General features: G+C 38.4%; 2 protein-coding genes across 2 annotated transcripts; one reads left to right on the top strand and one right to left on the bottom strand.

Annotated features, from left to right (window-relative positions):
* The first annotated feature begins 6,324 nt into the window (after positions 1 to 6,324).
* On the top strand, positions 6,325 to 7,845 carry LOC110005793 (phosphoenolpyruvate carboxykinase [GTP], mitochondrial-like). The gene is made up of 2 exons (XM_020661070.3): positions 6,325 to 6,451; positions 6,550 to 7,845. Exons 1-2 carry the CDS (start codon positions 6,340 to 6,342, stop codon positions 7,017 to 7,019), a joined length of 582 nt encoding a protein of 193 aa, XP_020516726.2. The 5' UTR covers positions 6,325 to 6,339; the 3' UTR covers positions 7,020 to 7,845.
* On the bottom strand, positions 7,786 to 18,888 carry LOC110005791 (vascular cell adhesion protein 1-like). The gene is made up of 8 exons (XM_065948731.1): positions 18,526 to 18,888; positions 17,778 to 18,083; positions 17,410 to 17,676; positions 12,423 to 12,728; positions 12,061 to 12,321; positions 10,529 to 10,616; positions 10,256 to 10,295; positions 7,786 to 8,917 (listed from the first exon to the last, which is right to left on the bottom strand). The coding sequence occupies exons 1-8, from the start codon at positions 18,848 to 18,850 to the stop codon at positions 8,678 to 8,680; spliced, it is 1,833 nt and encodes a 610-aa protein (XP_065804803.1). The 5' UTR covers positions 18,851 to 18,888; the 3' UTR covers positions 7,786 to 8,677.
* Positions 18,889 to 22,873: the final 3,985 nt, after the last annotated feature.

The raw sequence follows: 22,873 nt of genomic DNA on the forward strand, positions 1-22,873 counted from the left end.
TGAGGCCCTGATTAAAGGAGACACCTGGAAGGTCAGCAGGCTGACACTGGGAGGGAGTCAAAGGCTGAATTTCCTAAAGAATTAAATCACATTAGTCATAGGCCTACAATTAATCATACAACAACAGTTATTTGTAGCCTACCTCTTCAACATGAGCCTACAGAGCATATCAGTCAGGGTAAATCAGGACACAGCTCATTACATCTGAATGAACAAGAGAAACCTCATTAAGTATCTGACCAAAGCACACAGTCACTGTTTCTCCCCAGAGCTCCCTTACCGGCACACACCAAGCAGTGCCACCACACATCTACCAGGAAACTCTCCCTCAACCTACCTACAGAGGGCAGTGTTCTCAGCTCACACATCAGCCCTCACAGGTAGCATCAACTAAAGATGGACACTTAGAAGAAAAGAGAGAGAATGACACCCACTAAAAGACCCAGGTTAGAACTGAACCTGGTCCACTGTGATAAGGACTCTGCTTTAAATGCTTCACGCTCTAACAAATGTGTAACATGGCACCCAAGCTTCATTGGTTCCAAAGGCTTGGCCAATTACCTCGGATCATGTGGCCCCTTACAATCTATGAGGTCCCAACTTCAACGTTGGAGAAGCTGGAAAGAGGGGTCACAGGATAGATTAAGAAGTGGCTTGTAGTCCCACACTGCCTGACTTCCATAATTCTCTATGGAGATTATGTCCTTAAAACTGCTCTTCAGTGTCCTCAGGAAAAAGAGGTGTTGATGAGCCTTCTTAACCAGACTGGAGGTGTTAGTGGACCAGGAGAGGTCCTCTGTGATGTGGGTCCCCAGGAACTTCCTCTTTCTCTCCTGAAGTCCACGTTGAGCTCCTTCGTCTTGCTGGTGTTGAGGAGCAGGTTGTTGTCAGCACACCAGGCGGCCAGATGCTGTACCTCCTCCCTGTAGGCTGTGTCATCGTTGTTGCTGATGAGGCCAATCACCGCCGTATCGTCCGCAAACTTGATGATGGTGTTGGATCCATGTACAGGTCTGCAGTCGTGGGTGAAGAGGGAGTAGAGGAATGGGCTCAGCACACAGCCCTGTGGTACGCCTGTGTTGAGTGTGATGGTGGTGGAGCAGGTGTGTCCTGACCTAACAGACTGGGGTCTGTTGGTCAGAAAGTCCATTATCCAGTGACAGAGGGAGGTGTTGAGGCCCAGGTCTCTGAGTTTAGTGTTTAACTTGGAGGGGATGACAGTGTTGAATGCTGAGCTAAAATCTGCATCCTCTGGAAACTACATCCTCTGTCCTCCTATTGCTGCGGTAGGAGAACTGGTATGGGTCCAGTGTGGGTGGGAGGCAGTTCTTCAAGTGTGCTAGGACCAGTCGCTCAAAGCACTTCATTATGATGGGTGTGAGTGCTACAGGGCGGTAGTCATTCAGGCCTGTCGGGCTGGAGTGTTTCAGCACTGGGACAATGGAGGTGGCTTTGAAGCATGCTGGCACAGCTACTTGGGCGAGGGACAGGTTGAAGATGTCCGTAAAAACCCCAGTGAGCTGCTCCGCACGTGCTCTAAGCACACACCATCTGGACCAGCAGCCTTTCGAGCGTCGATCCAGCTCAGTGCAGCGTGGACGTCTGTGGAGGTCTGGTCATTGTCTGCGTCTCCCTGTTGTCTCTATCGAAACGAGCATAAAAGTGATTTAGCTCGTTCAGGAAGGAGACATCTGTGGTTATCGGGGTGGAGTTGCTGGGTTTATAATCACTGATGGCCTAGATGCCCTGCCACATGCGTCTGGGGTCGGAGTTGGAGAAGTGTTCCTCTACCTTCAGCTTGTAGCAGTGCTTGGCCTTGATGATGCCACTCCTCAGGTTTGCTCTGTATACGCTGTAGGCCATTGCGTCTTCTGATCTGAAGGCAGTGTTGCGGGCCTTCAGCATTCCTTCAGAATCTGGTGTTATGTGAATTGCAGCAAAAAAATAATAAAAAATAAAACAACATAATTACAGACGTCTCTGCTGAGGTGGAGAAATATAACATGTCAGCATTCTGCCTGCTCGTTGCCTCACATGGAGAAGTGTGCACATCATTTATTTTATATTTATCTTCTCAAAGACAGTAATCATCAACCACATACTCCTTGCAAGCTTTAATGCCCTCTTCTTATGTGATAAAAGTTCACTAATCCTAACGGTGACATATGTAAAAGAAACATACGATTACAGGTTATGATTAAGGTGAACTTTTAACATTCATCATACAGAGGCTGATTCATAACAAGACCAAACCAAATCCATTCAACCACAAATATACAGCTGTTCCTTTAGTGTAAATATCTATAATAATACGGGTTGGGGTTGTAACTCTGGCCGCTGCAGCTACATTTTTTATTTAGATGAGAGATCTGCATTAAGTACTATGGATCATCACAAGGTGTTTATTGTTTTGCTTTTAATGCAGCTGGAATTGTAAAAGTTGTCATTGTTGAAACTGGACTAAATTAAATAAAGAGTTTCCACAATCAATGAAAAAAAATCATTGCATTGACAATAAACAGAATTGTGGACTGATGAAAACATTTAGTTGTAGAGAGCTGTGCAGCTACAGTGGCTACAATGATACAGTGGAAGGACTTGTTCTCATTAGAAGAAAACAAACTACCTCTGGTTGTTATACTTCCCCTCTTTTTCATCTTTTTATATCCAACCACTTCTCTTATAGGCTTATCAGACACTCACAGATGTAGTTTCATCTTCTATATAACATCAAACATGTTGAATACACTGGCATGTCAAACTATTTGTGTTTATTAAAATAGAAAAGTGAGATGTGTGTCTCAGTTTCCTTGTACTGAAAGAATTACTAATAATGCAACTTTATAACTTTATAACTTAATAACATTTACCAAGGCCTGATGAGAAATGCTTCAAATGATCAAAATGTTTTTTTCCCTTTTTTTATTAGCTTTTTCAAAGTTGAACAAACAAAAATAGGGCAGTAACCATAGACTGTAAATATTACTGGACAAACCCTGACCCGTCTGTGACATAGGCAGAAAATGAGTCCTCTCTCACTCACACAATGATATTCCACATCAAATTGTCTCAGATTTTGTGAGGAAAAATTAAGCAGTTTATTGTGGATAGTACTTCATCTTAACATGAAATAAATATAATCTGAATTATTTAAATCAGTAACAGGTCCCAACTCTCTGTGCTTTAGTACAGAATATACAGTAACTCATCTGTTATTAACATGAGCTCAGTACATGGCTGTATTCTTCAAACTATTTCTTATACTTTATATCTATGTGCTTTAAATCTTATTTTCATTCCATATGTTATTTATATTTTATATTTCTACTGCTATATTCTGTGTATGAGTTCAGTGAAAATTAATATGGTTATTAATATAGTTCTTAATGGTTACAGATGCTCTTACAAAGTGAAGTTTTTTTTATTTGTTAATAGTTTGCTCAAACCTTAAGACACTACATCAACCATGTAACTTTAATGTCATCCTCTATAACCTACACAGCACATTAGGTTCAGTTCAGTTTATGTTACTGACGGATAATTACTACATAAAGTTTGTTTTTTAATGTCCACATTTAGGTGGAGTATAACATTCATCATAACGTCAGATAACCATATTTACAGTCTGTGGTTAACCACCGAGATGAACCTTTAGCTTCTAACATCACACAAACTCACTATTTTCAACAACAACATCTTAACAACAAACATTTCTAAACCATTGACCGTAAATAATGTAAATAATGTAAATAATGAGCTACACAGTTAGCCGACTGGTTTACAAGCTAACGCTAAACAAGCTAGGTCCGTAAATATAAACACATGAGTAAGCAGTAAATATAACACTACTATATCACTTACCGAAAAAAACTGAAGCATCAACTTGTTGGATGGTCTGTTAACCGCACAGCAAGCCATGTATGTTGTCAGATATGTGTTAAACAAACTCTCCAAACGAAGTAAGAAAGAGGAGAAATCAGACGGATCAAGCTGTTAGCCTCCTGACCTGCTGACCTGCTGACCTGACAGACAGATGCAGCGCACAGAGCTGTCAATCAAATCTGACACAACCAAATATGGGCATAGTCGTTTTCCTTAATAGAATAAAATCCGATGAGTTATAAAAAAATTCACCCCCCCCACAGTGTGAGGAGAAGGGGCCGTCAACTTCTCAGATACATCTCGTTTTTTGAACCAGGCTGTAAACATGTTGATTCCTGTGGTAAAAACGGGCTTTTTTGGCTGTGGGCTTATGGCACTTCCGGCGCTTCTGCAGCCAGCCTCAAGCGGAACCTCGAGGAACTGCAGTTTTTTGTACTTCCGCATAGGCTTCATTTTTGGAGACCGGAGGTTGCCCCTTGGCAGTAACCCATACATTAAAATAATCAATACAACAACACTACAGGTAAAAATACAAGTAGTAACCAAATGAGATATTCGAGGCAATAAGTAAACCAAAATAATATGCACACACACACACACACACACCAACAAATAATCTCACACATACACATATCTTTATACTGACAATAATAACAGTCATACATGCAGCGGTGTAAAGAGTACTAATATATTCTACTCAAGTAAAAGTACTGTTACTTTGATGAAATTTTACTTCAGTACAAGTAAAAGTACCAGCTTAAAAATGTACTCAAGTAAAAGTAAAAAGTAACTCGTTTAAAATGTACTTTAAGTAAAAGTTACTTAGTTACTTTGAGGATATTAATCTCAAAGTTTTGAGATTGAGATGTTTTAAATGTTGTTGAATCAGAGGTCATCTACACTGTTATAAAGCTGTCTCAGTACTGCTTGCCTGTTCTGCCTCTCTGTCACTTCCTTTAGCTGCATTACAGCTTCACTGCATTGCTCCATCCATCCAGCAGATGTCCTCGTTTGAAGACGCTCAGCCCTGCACCATATTTACTGTCTCTTTTTCAGACAGTATTGTGGATGGTTTTTTTTTTTTATGATACATGTAGTTAACATCATAGTTGTTTAAAAATGTAGAAGTTTTACATCTTCATCTGGTTATATTTTTTTCCTAACTTTAGCGTAGAGATCGTCTGGGCTGCCAGCAGTCTGTGTTCCACTGTTTCCTCTCCCGGACACTTTGACTTGTGCATACAGTGTCTCCTGCTGCTGTCCTCAGTCCTGTACCGAGTTAAAGGACTCTTCATGTCTCATCTTGGAGAAGTCTATCTCTCCGTAATGGATATTTTCTTGTACTTCTTCCTCTGTTTTCCTTGCTGGCTCCTCAGCAGACATCTCTTCACCTGGTTGACTCTGAAAAAAACAAATCACCATTAGACCTGTGGGTTGAACCTTCAGCAGGATGCAATAAATATTTTCAGACCCATCTCATCCCTGATTAAAAAAATGTAGTCATTCTCAGTTTTACTAGAAATGTGTGAAAGTGTTGTGATAACTTAATATTGTGTTTTTACTTCATCTCAACTAATGTAAAGTTTTCATATTTCCAAAAATGGTTCAATAGAAATTAAAATTATGAGTCAAAAGGATCTTATCATGACGTTGTCCCACATGTAAAATATATATATGTTAAAAATGGCATTTTTAAAGGGGCTAAAGGTGGATATCATATTCCCTTACAGTCAGAAGGCCCCTGGTTCACATCCCTATTTGGTCAGGACATAAAAGTTAACACCATGTTGACCAAACTACTAAAAGGATTCAAAGTTGACCAGGGGGGCACCGGTGGTACAGTGGTTAGTGGGTGCCCCCCATGTACGGAGGCATTAGTCCTCCAAGCAGACAGCTGCAGGGTTAAATCTGACCTGTTCCTCACTCTCTCTCTCTCTCTCTCTCTCTCTCTCTCTCTCTCTCTCTCCCTGATTTCCGACTCTATCCACTGTCCTATCTCTTGAATAAAGGCAGGACACTGGACTGGAGAAAGAAAAACATCCTGTTTAAGAGAAAAAGAGACAGGATGGGTAAAGACGAGCTGATGAGTTCAGATAAAGGTAAAGGTCCTTTTATTCAAAGCATGGAAAAATAGTGTGAACATGTTTTTAATACGTTTTCTTATAATTAGTTTATAAAAAGCTTAAGCTGTATTACACCACTATCATAGTCCTGCACTGTTGTACTCTGATTCAGACTGAAACTAAATACTACAACGGTGTGCATAAAACAGATCTCTCAGTTACAGTGTAGCTGCTGTGATAACAATATAATATACAGCATAGCAGCACCTTCCTGCTTCACATTGTTTGTGCTGCCTTGTTCTTAACATGTGCACTACAATCTGTGTTTAATATCAACATGGCAAGTCAAGCAACATTTCCCAAAACCCAAACAAGTGTGCATGAAATTGATCAAATGCTGATGTTGTCAGGAGTTCCTCTGGTCTATGAATCCTTCAACTGGCAGCACGGAGTCTTTGTTGGAGCAGCCATGAGGTCAGAGGCCACGGCAGCTGCTGAGCATAAAGGTACAAGCTCACACAAATCATTTAAGAGTTGTTCTTTGAAGATAGGATGGTGAGGAAGTTACTATAACTACTGCTAAAGGATGTCATGTTTCCTTCAGGAAAGGTCATTATGTATGACCTCTTTGCCATGCGTCCATTCTTCGGTTACAACTTTGGTGACTACCTCGCTCACTGGTTGAGCATGGAGCGCAGGAAGGCCCCCACTCATTTACCCAAGATCTTCCATGTTAACTGGTTCAGGAAGGACCCCGCATCTGGCTCCTTCCTCTGGCCCGGATTTGGTGAAAATGCCCGCGTGCTGGAGTGGATCTTCAAGCGCTGCGGCAGAGAGAGTGAGGATGAAGCAGCCAAGAAGAGCATTATCGGCTGGCTGCCAGTAGATGGCGCCGTCGACACTAAAGGTCTGAGTGGCAACGTGGATATGGGTGCTCTGTTTGACGTGCCTGTTCCTTTCTGGCAGAAGGAGACAAAAGAGTTGAGAGCTTACTTCACTCAGCAGGTTGGAGCTGATCTACCAGCTCAGGTGGAGGCTGAGCTGAAGGCTCTGGAGGACAGAGTACACAATTAAAAACCTACTAACATGAAGTCCATCCAGAAACAGGGAGGTGGTCACTGACTCAACATTTAGACCATCAGGGTGCAACCAGAGTCACTGGCTGGGTTCACATACACAGAGAAGTTAATATTTGAAGGGATTCAGTTCAGGAAAAGTGAGACAGATGTTCTTTCTCTGTGAACACAGTCAGTGATTTTAGTGAAAATAATCTACGATGCAGATCCTACACATTGACACTACTTGACATGAATGCTGCATCACTGAGGGACAGGTTTGCTTTGCAACATGAAGGTTAGATTTGTTTGTAGTTGTTAAACTTGTCATTAAGAGAAGCATATGTCTACCTCTATTCTCTCACATAACCTGGCATGGTCCTAAAGCCCAGTCAGCCTGGCTCTGTAGGGCCTTTGTGACATTTAGCAATACAGTTTCTAGGCCTCTAATGTTTACAGGCTAATACCCAAAGATTTAGCAAAATTCTGACAGAGATGGATGAGTTTTTAACATTTTATTTACAAAATGATTTCAAATGAATTTTAAGCATCAGTTGTTTAAAGATGCTTTATTAAAAGTTTAACAGAACGCTCTTAATATTCACATATACACAAAATAAAAAGTCCTGTAAGTAGTCAATATATTAATTCATGTACCCAACGAATACTATGCATAATCCATTTTGCCACTTTTGTAATGTTTGTGATTCAATTCCTTGATTTCAGGTGATGTTTACACATAAATATAAAATGTTGGACCAATAAGTGCGACTGAGATTATTAGGTATTTTGAGGAGACAAGGTTTTTATTACAGTGCAATGAATAAATATCTTCAAAAGCAGAAGCTTTGCCTCGTGCTTATTTTTGAAGTTTTTCAAAAATACAAATGAAAACATGGGAAACAAACAAGGTGAGAAAATGGAAATAAAAGAGAAGTGATGGAGATTTAACATGCCTCGTCAAAAACCATCAAATTAAAGCATTTTACAATAAAACTAAACATATTAAATTAAAGGGTGATAAAATAAAGTAAATGTGGACTGCAACTGCTTGTAGTAAGTTTAATATAAAAAAGTCCCTAATAGACTTCTGTATGTTTTAGTTGCACATATATAAGAGGCTGAATATTACACAGCAACAAGATTTCAGTCAGGACCCCTTTGTCAAGAAAAAATACTTAATTGCAATTATTTATATTTGGCAGTATGGCTCTGGTCTGGGATCTCCCTGCCCTTCCACATGATAACATGGAAAGCATAAGGCAGGGAGAGAAGCAGCAAAGCCAAACAGAGCAGGCATCAATGACAACAGCATGACATTGATTAAGTCTGGACAGCATGAAAGGAGGAGCTGGGGTGGAGGAGAGTTGCAAATGCGGCTTGCAGAGGGAGCAGCAAATAGTAGGCAGGTTAGAACAGTTAAAATAAGGTGTCATAAGTATTATTTGGCCAATTTTAGAATCTTTTGAAAGAAATCAACTGGCCATCAGCTGATGAGGTTTGGGTGAGATCAGCTGTTACTAAAACTCTGGCATGATAGTAGAGTGTGACTCCGTGGCCTTCCTGACCTAACGCTGTGCTCAACTAGATAAAACATGAGCTGTAATAAGTAAAAAAAAAAAAAAAGGAACAAAAAAAAGTTGTATAATGAAACTTAATGAAATGAATTTAATCCACTCATTTTTTCCTCACTTGAGCGTAGATATCTTCTGGACCGTCAGCAGGCTGTGTTCGGCTGCTTGCTGGCTTGGACACTTTGACCTGTGCATACAGTGTATCCTGCTGCTGTCCACTGTCCTGCACTGAGACAGAGAGCTGTTCAGGTCCTCGCACTGAAAAGTTGATCTCCCCGTAATGGATGGTTTCCTCTGTTTCATTTGGTGGTTGATAAGTAGCCAGTACACCATCTCCTTGACTCTGAAATCAAACAAGAAAACATATTAAAGGCAGGTGCTATGTTGTCTCCCTAAGTGATGAAACTTCTGAGGAGAGCCGTCCAGGAGTTGATTTCTTTTTGAAGTTTGTCTCAATAACTCATATATTTGCAATCTAAAATGATAGTCATGTATTGTAACATCTGGCAGTCACTTAAGGTAAATATTTTGTATCAACTTATCTCTATCAAACAAAGCAAACTGTTAATGCACAAATTTAAACCAAATATTCACTTTACTATTCTTTATAATGATGCTAGGTGAAAAGTTACCTTGATGAAAGAAATCAATATGTACAACAAAATAATCCAAATCTAAACGATTAAAGGTTACTTGTGGGGTTCCTCAAGGGTGGGTTGTAAGTCCTGAATGTTTTTAATACTGTATATTAATGACATCTGTTAAGTTTCTTAACTTTTAAAATGTGTATTATTTACTGATGATCTTTACTGCTCTGGAAATATCTGCTTCTGAATACAGTGGAAAGTGCAAAATAAAGTTTAATTTTTGGCAACTGGAAACTCTAAAATCAAGTTAAAATCCAGATCAAAGATGTTGCGATATAGAAAGGGAAAATGAAAACACATTTCATGGTGGGATCATTGACGATAAACTTTTTTTGAAGCTGCATAAAATTAAATCTAAAATGACACATTACATTGTCATATTAAATAAAAGTGAGGATATTCTGCATCAGAGCTCATTATATGATCGACTGTGTGGAGGTATGAGGGACCACATATAAGATCAATACCTAGAGGAGAGCAAAAAACAATGTTAGTAGATGTAGCTATACTGTGAACCAACCAATGCACCATTTATACATTTATATGAGTTTATTAATTAGTAGAACCTAAAAGAGTACGGATACCGGTAATATACAAATGACAGGCTGTCTTGTTTTTTGACTTCCTACTTGATTATTATGAAATGTTTTTGAACTCCAGTTTGTTTTATTTTCTATGAAATGTTTGAAACTTAGTTTTTTTATTGGTGTTATTTAAACGTTGAAGTTAAAGGGTTAACAAGGTATAGACAGTAAACTTAAGTTTCAGCTTACACCTCTTTGATTTGTTTTATGTATGTATGTTATTTTTAACTTGAGTATAACGTCTATGTAGATCTTTATGGAGATAAATAATCACTGATTGAATAAACTGCTACTACAACTCATATTTCCACCACCAGCTGACCTCTGACATATTGCCTGCTTAAAATAAAGACTTTAGCTTTCTCACAGCAGGACACAGTCAATGTCAACAGATATATTAAAACATAACAGAGTGTTCAGTGTTGAAGTATGAGTTAAGTATGTTCCCACCTGGTTCTGTTGGGGAGTTTGATGTTTCCTCATTAACCACCTGAAAGACAATAGAGATCATGGTTATACTGGTGTCGGTGAATTAGAGTGTGTATAGAGACTTAATGAACTAGTCCACATGAGGAGATACTTCTGATTGGAAACTAGAAGATCAAAGTTAGGAAACAACTTTTTTTCCCTTTTGGGAGATTTATTCATCAGTATAATGCAAAGGCACTGCTCCTCTGTTGGAAAACAATGACAGCAGATGACAGACTCATTTGTGATACTTACCAAATACAGACAGCGAGGCAGACGACTACGACAATGATCCCAACAGCTGAACCCCAAAGAGGAGAAAGAGGAGCATCAACAGGTTTCTCTGTTTAGTGAAAAACAAGTGGAGTTGTTGTTATTTTTATTATTATTATTAATGCTTTTATTGTTTTAGTAATAATAATAATAATAATAATCATTAACATTATTTCTTAAGTTATTAATTATTAGTAATGAGGACAAAAGGTGTTTTCAGACCGCAGGAACTTTGTCATAGTTCTAGTAACTGTTTGAACCCTCACCTTTTTTATTGTTCCCGCACTGCAGGAACTATGAACTATTTTAGTTCCTAGAACCCGTTAAGAGGAACCTCTTTAGTTCCTGTTTCAGAGTAGGTACTCTCCTAAGAGGGACTTTGAGCCATCAGTCATCAGCCGGCCCCCTCTGCAGGCTGACTGAGGTAGGGTAGGGGATTTTATTAACTTGTTTATTTTTGTCTCTCTATTCATTCTTTATCTAGTCCAAACTTCTCTTACACTTTACTTCTTACATTTTCTCCTCCCACACACACACATGAACACACACACACACACACACACACACACACACACACACACACACGCGCACGCACGCACACACACACACACACACACACACACACACACACACACACACACACACTCGCACACACGTGTTATAAGTGTAATTCATTTGAAATAACTGATAAGTTATAAATAAATTCATGGAGAAATAAATATGATTTTAGTTACAAAAAACAGCAAATTCTTGTAAAAAATGTCATAAAACAATTGTAGAAGTTCATGTAAATTTAATAATTTGTAAAAGATATCAGTGTTAAAACAGATTCAGTCTGAAGGATTTAAAACACTTTTTTGTTAAAAACCTTTGAAATATACAGATATGTCTGCCAAGATTTATGAATCTGTCATCTACCTGTAATGTCTATCAAGATAATGCATGTGATTGATTAGTTATGCCTGCTGAGGCCTGAAGGGGGAGCTCTCAGCTGCGATGCCTCATTCTGCATGACGCTGACAGAGGAAGCATCGTGTCTTGAGTCCATTTATTCATTTTACACTTTTTCAGGGCACAACACACAAACACACACAGCCCTTCAACATCCTCAACACACACACACACACACACACACGCACACACACACACACACACACACACACACACACTCACACACAGACGCACGCACACACACACATAATGTCACAGTATGTCACTAGTTCCTGCTCGTTTCTGTTTTGTCTTGTTTTTGTCGTCTAAAGTGTTTAAACATAGAGTCACATCTCCCACATAGTTTTGCTTTAGTGATATCTGAATTAAAGAAAGGTTGGGTGGTATGCAGACATTTAGAGTTAATATTGCAGCGATCATTTGTTAAACTGTTTGATACCAATGCAGTAAAGAGGGTACATTCAAAAAGAGATGAAAATAACCGACCAAAACACACAAACAGAAAACAACAGAAGAACAAATTAGAATAAAAGAAGAGAAGCTTTTTCACTTCTAGTTTTTACCTGCAACACTCAGATGGATCTGTGGTGATGTCTGATTACTGAGATCATTCATGGACACACAGTAATAAACTCCTCCCTCTGTGGCATTAAAGCTGTAAAACTCTCCTTCAGATACGATCATGGGTCCATCTCTGCTGATCTTGAACCAGGTGAAGCTGCTGACAGGAGGATTGGCTCTGCTGGAGCAGGTCAGGTTCACATGAATACCTGCTGACACCAAACCTGATGGACTGATGGACGCTGAGGTGTTTTTAGGAGAATCTGAGGAAAATGTAAGATAAACATATTTCATTAAAAACAGCAAACATCTTTAAAATCATCTCATTCTGACAGGATCCAATAACAATCTCTGGTTGTCTCACATGAAACTCTGAGAGTCTGTGTCTCCTCTGCTGTCTTGACTTCTTTTCCTTCATTCACAGGATATGTGGCAGAACAGGTGATGTTGTATCCATCATGTTTGTCCGTCAGAGTGATCTGCTCCTGGATTTTAGTCATGAAGGTTTTATCTGGGTTTTCCTCCATGTTGTTGAGAGAGTCTTGTTTGAGATTCCAGGTGAGTTTAGGAGGGGAGAGTGGACAGGGAGTGGAAGCTGAGCAGGTTATAGTGACAGACTCCTTCTCCTTCAGATCTCCTGAGATGATTAGTTTGGGGCTCGGAGGAGAATCTGTGTGTTCAAATCAAACAAAGATTACTTTAACCAATAGACTAGCTGACAGTGACTGTCCTTTCTAAAAAAAAATTCTAAAATGTTTTTCTTCCCAAACTTCCAGCCACCGCCTGTCATCATTACCACGTTAATATTCTGTCATGGAAACTTCATGGAGAAGGTTTGTAATGTCATATATAAAAATGTGTGTGTACTTTGTAAGAAGGAAGGGTAGGATACTTATCATTGTTACATTGTTGTTGTTTTTTTTGTGTGTGCATGTATATGTTTGTGTGTGTATGGGAGAGGAGGGGGGAGGGGTTGAAAAATGTTACAAGGAAAAAATGGTCCTAATGATGTTAAGACAAAAGCTGACAGCACTGTAATTAAAAACTTTAAATTAAAATGTTTTTCTGCTTCTTAGTGTGCCAAGATTGGACCCTTCAATCTCAACCAGTAAAAAGAGTCTCAGTATTTAATCAGAGTTCAACTCGTGCTATGACAATGATTTATTGTTTCTTAATAAAACCTTTATAGTCTGATTAAAAGAAAATGAAACTCTCTTACCTTGGACTTTTATTTGAAGAGGATCACAAATAGCATTTGCCCTGAAAGGCCAGTTCATGATTCTGAAGTAGTATACGCCTTCATATGTCGTCTTCATGTTGTAAATCAGAGTGGTGCAGTTTTTCATTGTCAAGTTTCCAGTTATGTTCATTTCAAATTTGTTCACTGTGCCACTACTGTTAAAAACCACATTCTTTGGATTGGTCTCTTCGTCTTCTTTATACCATATTCCAAATGTTTCTGTTGTGTTGTCAAACTCTTTTTCTTCTTTAACACTAAAGCTACATGGGATTTTCAGACAAGTTCCACTCAGTGCTTCCATCTTCTTTGGTGTAGTGATGAAGAGCGCTGACCAATAAGTCCGACATACATCTGACGCTTCTGTAAAGCAGACCATCAGTTATTATAATGTGGAGCAGGATCTTCATATAGAGGATGTTAATGAGAGTCTAAGAAGTAATGTGGTGTGCTCTGGTCTTTTTCTCTCTTGTTCACAAAGTCAGTCTAAAACATTTCACTTTTCAGTCAGGACATGAAGAGATGAAAGAAGAAACTCTCTCTGCACTCTTCTCTCTGCTTTGTTTCTACAGGAAGTTCAAACTGTACAGATTAAACATCTTTGAATGAAAGTAAGTGAACAAACAGCTCACCTGAAAGAGAGAAGACAGTCAGTAACATGATGGCTGTTACCATGTTCACTGACAGGACTGCAGTAACACCCATCACCTGGAATTAAAAACTAAGTTACTCTTCAAAGTCCTAGTTAAAGAGTTGGATGAACAAAACAGTCAATTTCACTGAAAGAAAATAAAAGCTGCTGAAAACTAAAACATAAATAGCAGTCATACCTGATCTTACCAAACAAACCTCCAGGAGCTTAAACAGAGAAAATGTAGAAAAAAGACGATTTTTAAATTTCCGCAGAACTGCAACAAACCAGTCACCTCGCTGCTAAGACACAAAAACCACAAAAGATTTATTCCTTTCTTCTTGTACCGTGAGAATGAGGAAGTTAGTGTTTGACACCTCTTCTGTTTTATTTAAAGTGTTTCCCTTTTTTAGTAGTGTGTTTAAAGACAGATATGAAGGCTATATTAACCTATAGGTCCTGATTGGCCTCGGCTTCAAATATGTTCCTTCAAGGAGAGCAGGAGACGTGCATTCAGTTCACCAATCATATTTATTTAAAAATGATATACTTGGTGCTGGAGTACCTGAGCAAATAGAAAGCAACACAAAGTTTAATAGAAAGATATTTTTTATTTCACAATAATAAATATCTAAAAGTTATAGCTACTGATTTAAATAAACTATAACAAATATAACCAGACCGGGTACTTACCGCAGGGAGATTCTATCACAGACTCCACTAGATACCACCATGTAAGCTCACTGTGATCACTAACGCTGCAACTTACACTGCAAGAAAAAAGACAATCTTCCAAACACTTGAGTGTCCACCACCAGCAGGCCGACCACACCACATGCAAGAAGTGGTCTGGATCCCACACGTACTCCCCGCTGTGCGTCCCCGCTGCCTATAAATAAAATAAAACAAAGACAAGCATGAAGTCCATTTGGTCCAGTTTCACATAAAGGTTACACATTCATGGGTTTAAATATGGGCAGGTACGCAGTAAATTATCCACCACAACATGGACAGTGAGCACAACAACCATGGCCGAGTCCAGTTCAACAAACAATCTCTCTGGTTGTTATACTTCCCCTCTTTTTCATCTTTTTATATCCAACCACTTCTCTTATAGGCTTATCAGACACTCACAGATGTAGTTTCATCTTCTATATAACATCAAACATGTCGAACAGACTGACATGTCAAACTATTTGTGTTTATTAAAATAAAAAAGGGAGATGTCTGTCTCAGTTTCCTTGTACTGAAAGGATTACTAATAATGCAACTTTATAACTTTATAACTTAATAACATTTACCAAGGCCTGATGAGAAATGCTTCAAATGATCAAAATGTTTTTTTTCCCTTTTTTTTATTACCTTTTTCAAAGGTGAACAAACAAAAATAGGGCAGTAACCCATACATTAAAATAATCAATACAACAACAATACAGGTAAAAATACAAGTAGTAACCAAAGTCGAGGATTCCCACTTCAATAATATTAGGCGTCTGGCAAACGAGGGTAACAAAGGCTGTAAAGTCTGCTTCTATGGAGGAAAGTGATACTGTGGATGGAGTAACACCAAATAGTGCAGTCATAGCATTAGGTGCAATCGGTTTACCAACAACCTTTGAAAGTGTCCCTAAGATGTTTTAAATGTTGTTGAATCAGAGGTCATCTACACTGTTATAAAGCTGTCTCAGTACTGCTTGCCTGTTCTGCCTCTCTGTCACTTCCTTTAGCTGCATTACAGCTTCACTGCATTGCTCCATCCATCCAGCAGATGTCCTCGTTTGGAGACGCTCAGCCCTGCACCATATTTACTGTCTCTTTTTCAGACAGTATTGTGGATGTTTTTTTTTTATGATACATGTAGTTAACATCATAATTGTTTAAAAATGTAGAAGTTTTACATCTTCATCTGGTTATATTTTTTTCCTAACTTTAGCGTAGAGATCGTCTGGGCTGCCAGCAGTCTGTGCTCCACTGTTTCCTCTCCCGGACACTTTGACTTGTGCATACAGTGTCTCCTGCTGCTGTCCTCAGTCCTGTACCGAGTTAAAGGACTCTTCATGTCTCATCTTGGAGAAGTCTATCTCTCCGTAATGGATATTTTCTTGTACTTCTTCCTCTGTTTTCCTTGCTGGCTCCTCAGCAGACATCTCTTCACCTGGTTGACTCTGAAAAAAACAAATCACCATTAGACCTGTGGGTTGAACCTTCAGCAGGATGCAATAAATATTTTCAGACCCATCTCATCACTGATTAAAAAAATGTAGTCATTCTCAGTTTTACTAGAAATGTGTGAAAGTGTTGTGATAACTTAATATTGTGTTTTTACTTCATCTCAACTAATGTAAAGTTTTCATATTTCCAAAAATGGTTCAATAGAAATTAAAATTATGAGTCAAAAGGATCTTATCATGACGTTGTCCCACATGTAAAATATATATATGTTAAAAATGGCATTTTTAAAGGGGCTAAAGGTGGATATCATATTCCCTTACAGTCAGAAGGCCCCTGGTTCACATCCCTATTTGGTCAGGACATAAAAGTTAACACCATGTTGACCAAACTACTAAAAGGATTCAAAGTTGACCAGGGGGGCACCGGTGGTACAGTGGTTAGTGGGTGCCCCCCATGTACGGAGGCATTAGTCCTCCAAGCAGACAGCTGCAGGGTTAAATCTGACCTGTTCCTCACTCTCTCTCTCTCTCTCTCTCTCTCTCGCTCTCTCTCTCTCTCTCTCCCTGATTTCAAACTCTATCCACTGTCCTATCTCTTAAATAAAGGCACAAAAAGCCCCAAATATAAATCTTTAAAAGTTGACCAGGAGTTTTCTTTTTGTTTTGAATGAGTACAGGTTCATCTCAACTTTTCATCTTAATTTTGTAAACGTGAGAGTTACATCACAGCCCAGAGACTGCTGAGAAAAAGTCATTAAAGTGGATGTTTAGAAATTGTGAGTGACAGATGGACAACGTGAGCAGATGTCAAAAAGTGCAGCACTGTGAGTCTGTGAGTCACAGTTTTGTGTTTTCCCACCTGAGTCCGTTGTGCAGTTGGGTGTTTTGACTTTAAACACCTAGAAGACATGACAGGCTGTTAGATTGTACTTTGTTCCAGGTTTGATTCATTGTTTTCTGGAGATTTGTATTTATATATTTTCAAGTGCTGCTGAAATGCCAGTGCCAGTAACTGAGTCATCAGCTTCCATCTGTGGTACTTACCAAACAAAGACAACCAGACAGATGAACGCAATGATCCCAAGGATTCCACCAATGATTGCCTCCCAGTGTAGAGAGCTCGCAAGCACAGCTAGTGAATAAACCAGACCAATATAAAATACAAAGTGGAAACTTCTGATGTTACTATATCAAAGTGCTAAACAGGTAAAGCAGCAAAAAACACAAAAAGTCAGGCATGAAGCAACAGAAGGCTGGAAGAGTGAAAATAGCAGATTGCCTCAATGGTTGTCAAAGTAAATGTAGTGTTCACCTTTCTCCTCAAATCTCAGATGGATCTGTGGTGATGTCTGATTACCGAGATCATTCATGGACACACAGTAATAAACTCCTCCCTCTGTGACATTAAAGCTGTAAAACTCTCCTTCAGATACGATCATGGGTCCATCTCTGCTGATCTTGAACCAGGTGAAGCTGCTGACAGGAGGATTGGCTCTGCTGGAGCAGGTCAGGTTCACATGAATACCTGCTGACACCAAACCTGATGGACTGATGGACACTGAGGTGTTTTTAGGAGCATCTGAGGAAAATGTAAGATAAACATATTTCATTAAAAACAGCAAACATCTTTAAAATCGTCTCATTCTGACAGGATCCAATAACAATCTCTGGTTGTCTCACATGAAACTCTGAGAGTCTGTGTCTCCTCTGCTGTCTTGACTTCTTTTCCTTCATTCACAGGATATGTGGCAGAACAGGTGATGTTGTATCCATCATGTTTGTCCGTCAGAGTGATCTGCTCCTGGATTTTAGTCGTGAAGGTTTTATCTGGGTTTTCCTCCATGTTATTGAGAGAGTCTTGTTTGAGAGTCCAGGTGAGTTTAGGAGGGGAGAGTGGACAGGGAGTGGAAGCTGAGCAGGTTATAGTGACAGACTCCTTCTCCTTCAGATCTCCTGAGATGATTAGTTTGGGGCTCGGAGGAGAATCTGTGTGTTCAAATCAAACAAAGATTACTTTAACCAATAGACTAGCTGACAGTGACTGTCCTTTCTAAAATGTTTTTCTACTATACTCTTCCCAAACTTCCAGCCACCGCCTGTCATCATTACCACGTTAATATTCTGTCATGGAAACTTCATGGAGAAGGTTTGTAATGTCATATATGAAAATGTGTGTGTACTTTGTCTCCTGGGATGATTAGTTTGGGGCTTGAGGGAGAATCTGTGGGTTTAAATTAAAGATATTTCACTGACTGGACCACACTGTTAATTGCAAAATTAAAAGAAAACGGTGTATCATCTGTCTCTAACCCTTGCCATAATGAGAGCCTGGAAAATAGAATAAGTTCTGCTCAGACAAAAGCTGAAACAATTTGTATTCTAAGTCATAACTCTACAGTCTGAGTGAAAGAAAACATAAGTATCTTACCTTTGACTTTTATTTGAAGAGAATCACAAACAGCTGTTGCCCTGAAAGGCCAGTTCATGATTCTGAAGTAGTATACGCCTTCATATGTCGTCTTCATGTTGTAAATCAGAGTGGTGCAGTTTTTCATTCTCAAGTTTCCAGTTATGTTCATTTGAAATTTGTTCACTGTGCCACTACTGTTAAAAAACACATTCTTTGGATTGGAGGTCTCTTTGTCTTCTTTAAACCATATTCCAAATGTTTCTCTTTTGTTGTCAAACTCTCTTTCATTTTTAACACTATAGTTACATGGGATTTTCAGACAAGTTCCATTCAGTGCTTCCATCTTTGGTGTAGTGATGAAGAGATCTGACCCTTCAGAACAATCTGCCAAAACACCTGTAACAAAAGAACCTGTGATAAACATAATGTGGAATATATTCTGTTATATATCAACTACAATTCAGCTGGTTATAGTGTCTACCTGGGAATGAGCCCTTACCAAATTGTTATTATCCCTTACATTATCCTCCGTCTTTATCCCTCCCTCCCATGCATTGGGCACACATTCTCCATCAGAGGTTAAGCAACAAAACTAAACTAAACAGACCAAAAAAGTATTTAAATCCGTACAGAAATAGTGCATTGGAATGAAAATGCAAATTAAATGGATGAGCAAAATGTTTTAGATGATTAAGATAAATGTGGCTAACCCAACCGGATTATTATCCCTTTCCAGCAGCTTATTAAACCATCAATAACTTTTGTGATCAGTTAAAAAGTCCTACTCCTGGGGCACCGGTGGCCTAGTGGTAAGTTAGCGCCCCATGCACAGGGGCTGTGGTCCTTGAAGTGGGGGTCCCGGATTCAAATCCTTGTTGAAATCTATATGTATGCGTGGCCTCCATCCTTTGTTCAAAAAGTGATCACCTGAAGAAGAACTCTGCGGTGGAAATGTTGCGATGAATTAAAACTTTTTGTTCCCTGCGCCTACAAGCTTTGCATATAACTACCTCCTTGTTCTTAATGAAAACACACAATCTTTAATCCCTCTGATGCTGTTGAGAAAATGAAAGATGAGCCACCGTCTAGCCCAAATGAGCTGTAGAAAAAGTTGAAAATGAATGCATGAATTGTTGAAAGTATCAGTCTGGTGAATTACCCCCTACTTTACACTCGAATAATAACTTTGATTGTTTTGTCTTAAACCCTCTGAAACTGGGATAAGAAAATGAACCACTAGTAGGTTTTCGGTCAGATAACAATGAGTCATCAGATGGATTCAGACGCTTTACTGGCAGAGTGAGGATCATACACACACGGTGCATATTTCTTTAGTGGACGTTATAAACATTAGGCACAAACATATATGTCTTCTGAGTTGTATCTCCTGATGTCATCATTAATTATAGAAACAATGAATACACATCTTTTATAAATGAATATTAAATGTAACAGTTGATACAATTTCTAACAACACAGCTAAGATAGCCAGGCTAACTAGTTAGCTAAACACTTATTATTCCACAAACTACATGAAAAGTAGTATAATAACATCAGAGAGCTAGCTGGCTAACTAAAGCTAGCTAAGTATAGTTAGTTTAACATGTAAGCTGAGAAAGAACAGGCTTTAACCCAAATGAGCTTCCAAAAGAAAAGTTGAAAAGAAATGATCTCCATTGTGTGAATTGTTGAAAATAAGTTTTTCAGTCTTGTGAGTTACCCCCAACTCTGCAAATACTCTTTTAACTTTGATATTAAAACCTTAGAAATCAATGACCAAAGCCATTTCATTTATGAGCTAGGATGAAGAAATAACATCAAACTTCCTGATCTTCTTTAAAAAAGACCTTCAAATGTAAATGAATTGTTAGATTTTTAATGTTATGCTTTATTGCGTATTATAATGATGTTTTAAATTGTGAACCGATCATGAATTAGTTTCAAAAGCCATACTCTGCTTCATGACATGTATGCATCTTTGTTGTTTCTTTTTCTCAGTGTTTGTTCATTTCATCATTTTTGGAGTTCTGTTGTAAGTCTACAAATACAGACAGAAAAAGGAAGCATCATGTCCGGTGTTTCACTTTTCCCCTCAACACAGTCAGTAATGACCTTTCTCTTTATTCAGTACTGGAAATGAACAGGTGAAAAAACTTTACCCATCTTGATACTTTGTTTATGAATTAAGTCAAACTGTAAATAATTAATGTTTATGATCGAGTGGCAGAAAACAAACACTCACCTGAAAGAAAGAAGGCACTCAGTAACATGTAGTCTGTAAACATATCCACTGACAGGGCAATGACACGCTTCATCTGGATTTGAAAAAGAAAAGTTATTTTTCCAATGTGTTAATCCAAACATTCTTCAAACAGAGCCTCCTTGTTGTCTGAGCTTAAATTCATGTTGTGGAGCTTATTTTACCAAACTCATCACATTCCCTCAAGATAAAAACTCATCAAAGCACCATAATGAATGATGATGGTTTAACAGCTTGAGTTTTTAAGAAGTAGAATTTTACCTTACCAAAAAACCTGGACCTTAGAAAGAGAAACAATTTGTTGTGAAATCAGGTAAACTCATCAAACCAGTGATTCTCTCAGTGAGCGATACCCTGCTGAGCTGCAGCATTTAAACAACTCTTTGTCCTTCCTGCATGCACCCTGTGGGAGAGGCAGTCCGTTTCTAGTTAAACTTTAGCTCATCTCAATGCAAATCATTATTTTGATAATTTTACTGCAAGTGAACATGCCTTGTCTTATTTTCATAAAGATGCAAAAGTGACACAATAACTTCTCTGTTTGACTTTTGTTTTTTTACAATATTAAACATGTTATATGGTTTCAATAATAATATTGGAAACATTGGACCAAGTGTGAGTTCCCTAGAAATGAAAAAAAAAGTAGGATAAAAAGTTTTGTACTTAAAAGATAGAAAAAGAAAATGATAGAACAATTCATAGCTCAATGAAGAAGATTATTTTGAGTTCAGTACAGGTGTTGAATGAAGCCTCTTACCTGCCTGGTAAGTCTATACCTGGGACTTCGTGCAGCCCTCTCGCTCCTGCTTGCCATGCTGGTGCAGCTTTGTTTGTTGTAGGTATGTACATCCCATTTGAACTTGTTTCCTTTGTTTGGTTTTAACTGTGTGACACATTTCCTGTCCCGTGATTCTGTTGAATTATTCTTCATAAAGTCTCATGGTGGTGAGTACGGTTAATCCGCATTTATTTGCAGTATGTTGCAGCCATAATTTTTAGAACTTTAGGGTGACCTTCAGTTACTGCTACTTTTTTGCCTCCTTTAGCACTTGATTGTTGTTGTTTTTTCCCCCATAATTCTCTGTTTTCCCCCTTTAAACTCATTGTTTTTGCCCCTTTCAACTTATTGTTTGGTCCAATTTATTATCATGCGTAGGTGTTTTTTTTGTAATGATTTGTACATTTATTTGAGTAAATATTTGGACTTTTTTTTGTTGGTTTATATAAGTAAATTTGCCTTTTCAACCAACTGGGTTGTGTCTTTATTCTGTTTGGTTGTTTACTCATTTTTGGATTTGGATATTTTTGCTCCTTTGTAACAGTGTGAACAGCACATGTCACATGGAATCTGATCTTCTCAAATCAGATCTGGGCCACTTTAAAAAAAAATAAAAAATGTGATCAGCCAGACAAAAAAAAACTGATCTGAGCAAAAAAAATCAGATGTCTGTGCGATACAAATATAGATTGATTGATGAATTGAATGAATTCTTGTGTGTAACAACACAATCTTGAAACAAATGAAATAATAAGTTGCTAAATGCACTTCACAAAAACATGTGCATAGTAATGCAAATAAAGAAATAAACAGTAAACCGCGTACTCGCACTCTTTTCCTTATCATTCAAATTTAAATTAAAGGTGCACTCTCTAGATTATAGTGAAATGTGAAAGTTGGAGCAGTGAAACAATTCTCTGCTCTATCTTCTGAAGTGAATACACAAACTTTATTCAAAGGAAAAACTGGGTCCCAGGAACTCTGTTTGGAGCTACAAAGCTACCAGGAGAGTTACAGTGTCACATTTGCCGGTCCACCACCACAACTTCTCGCTTAGCATTTTATCTCCAAACAGTGTTACAGGGACCAGATTTTTTGTGTATAGAGTTATGAACACATATAACACAATCTGTGCACTTCTACAACTTTTACATTTCTCTACCAAAACTCCATAGTGCACCTTTAACCTTTCAAACATACATTTTTACATGCATTTAAAAGAGAGGAAAGAAGGACTGATTTTAAAGAGAAAAACCACAGGAAAGTGTTGTTAATTAGTCCACATCAGTAATATGCTGTATCCGTTTTGTTCCCCATTATAAAGGAAC

Source organism: Labrus bergylta, chromosome 20 (genome assembly GCF_963930695.1).
Source record: "Labrus bergylta chromosome 20, fLabBer1.1, whole genome shotgun sequence".
In the NCBI taxonomy this organism is placed as follows: Eukaryota; Metazoa; Chordata; class Actinopteri; order Labriformes; family Labridae; genus Labrus; species Labrus bergylta.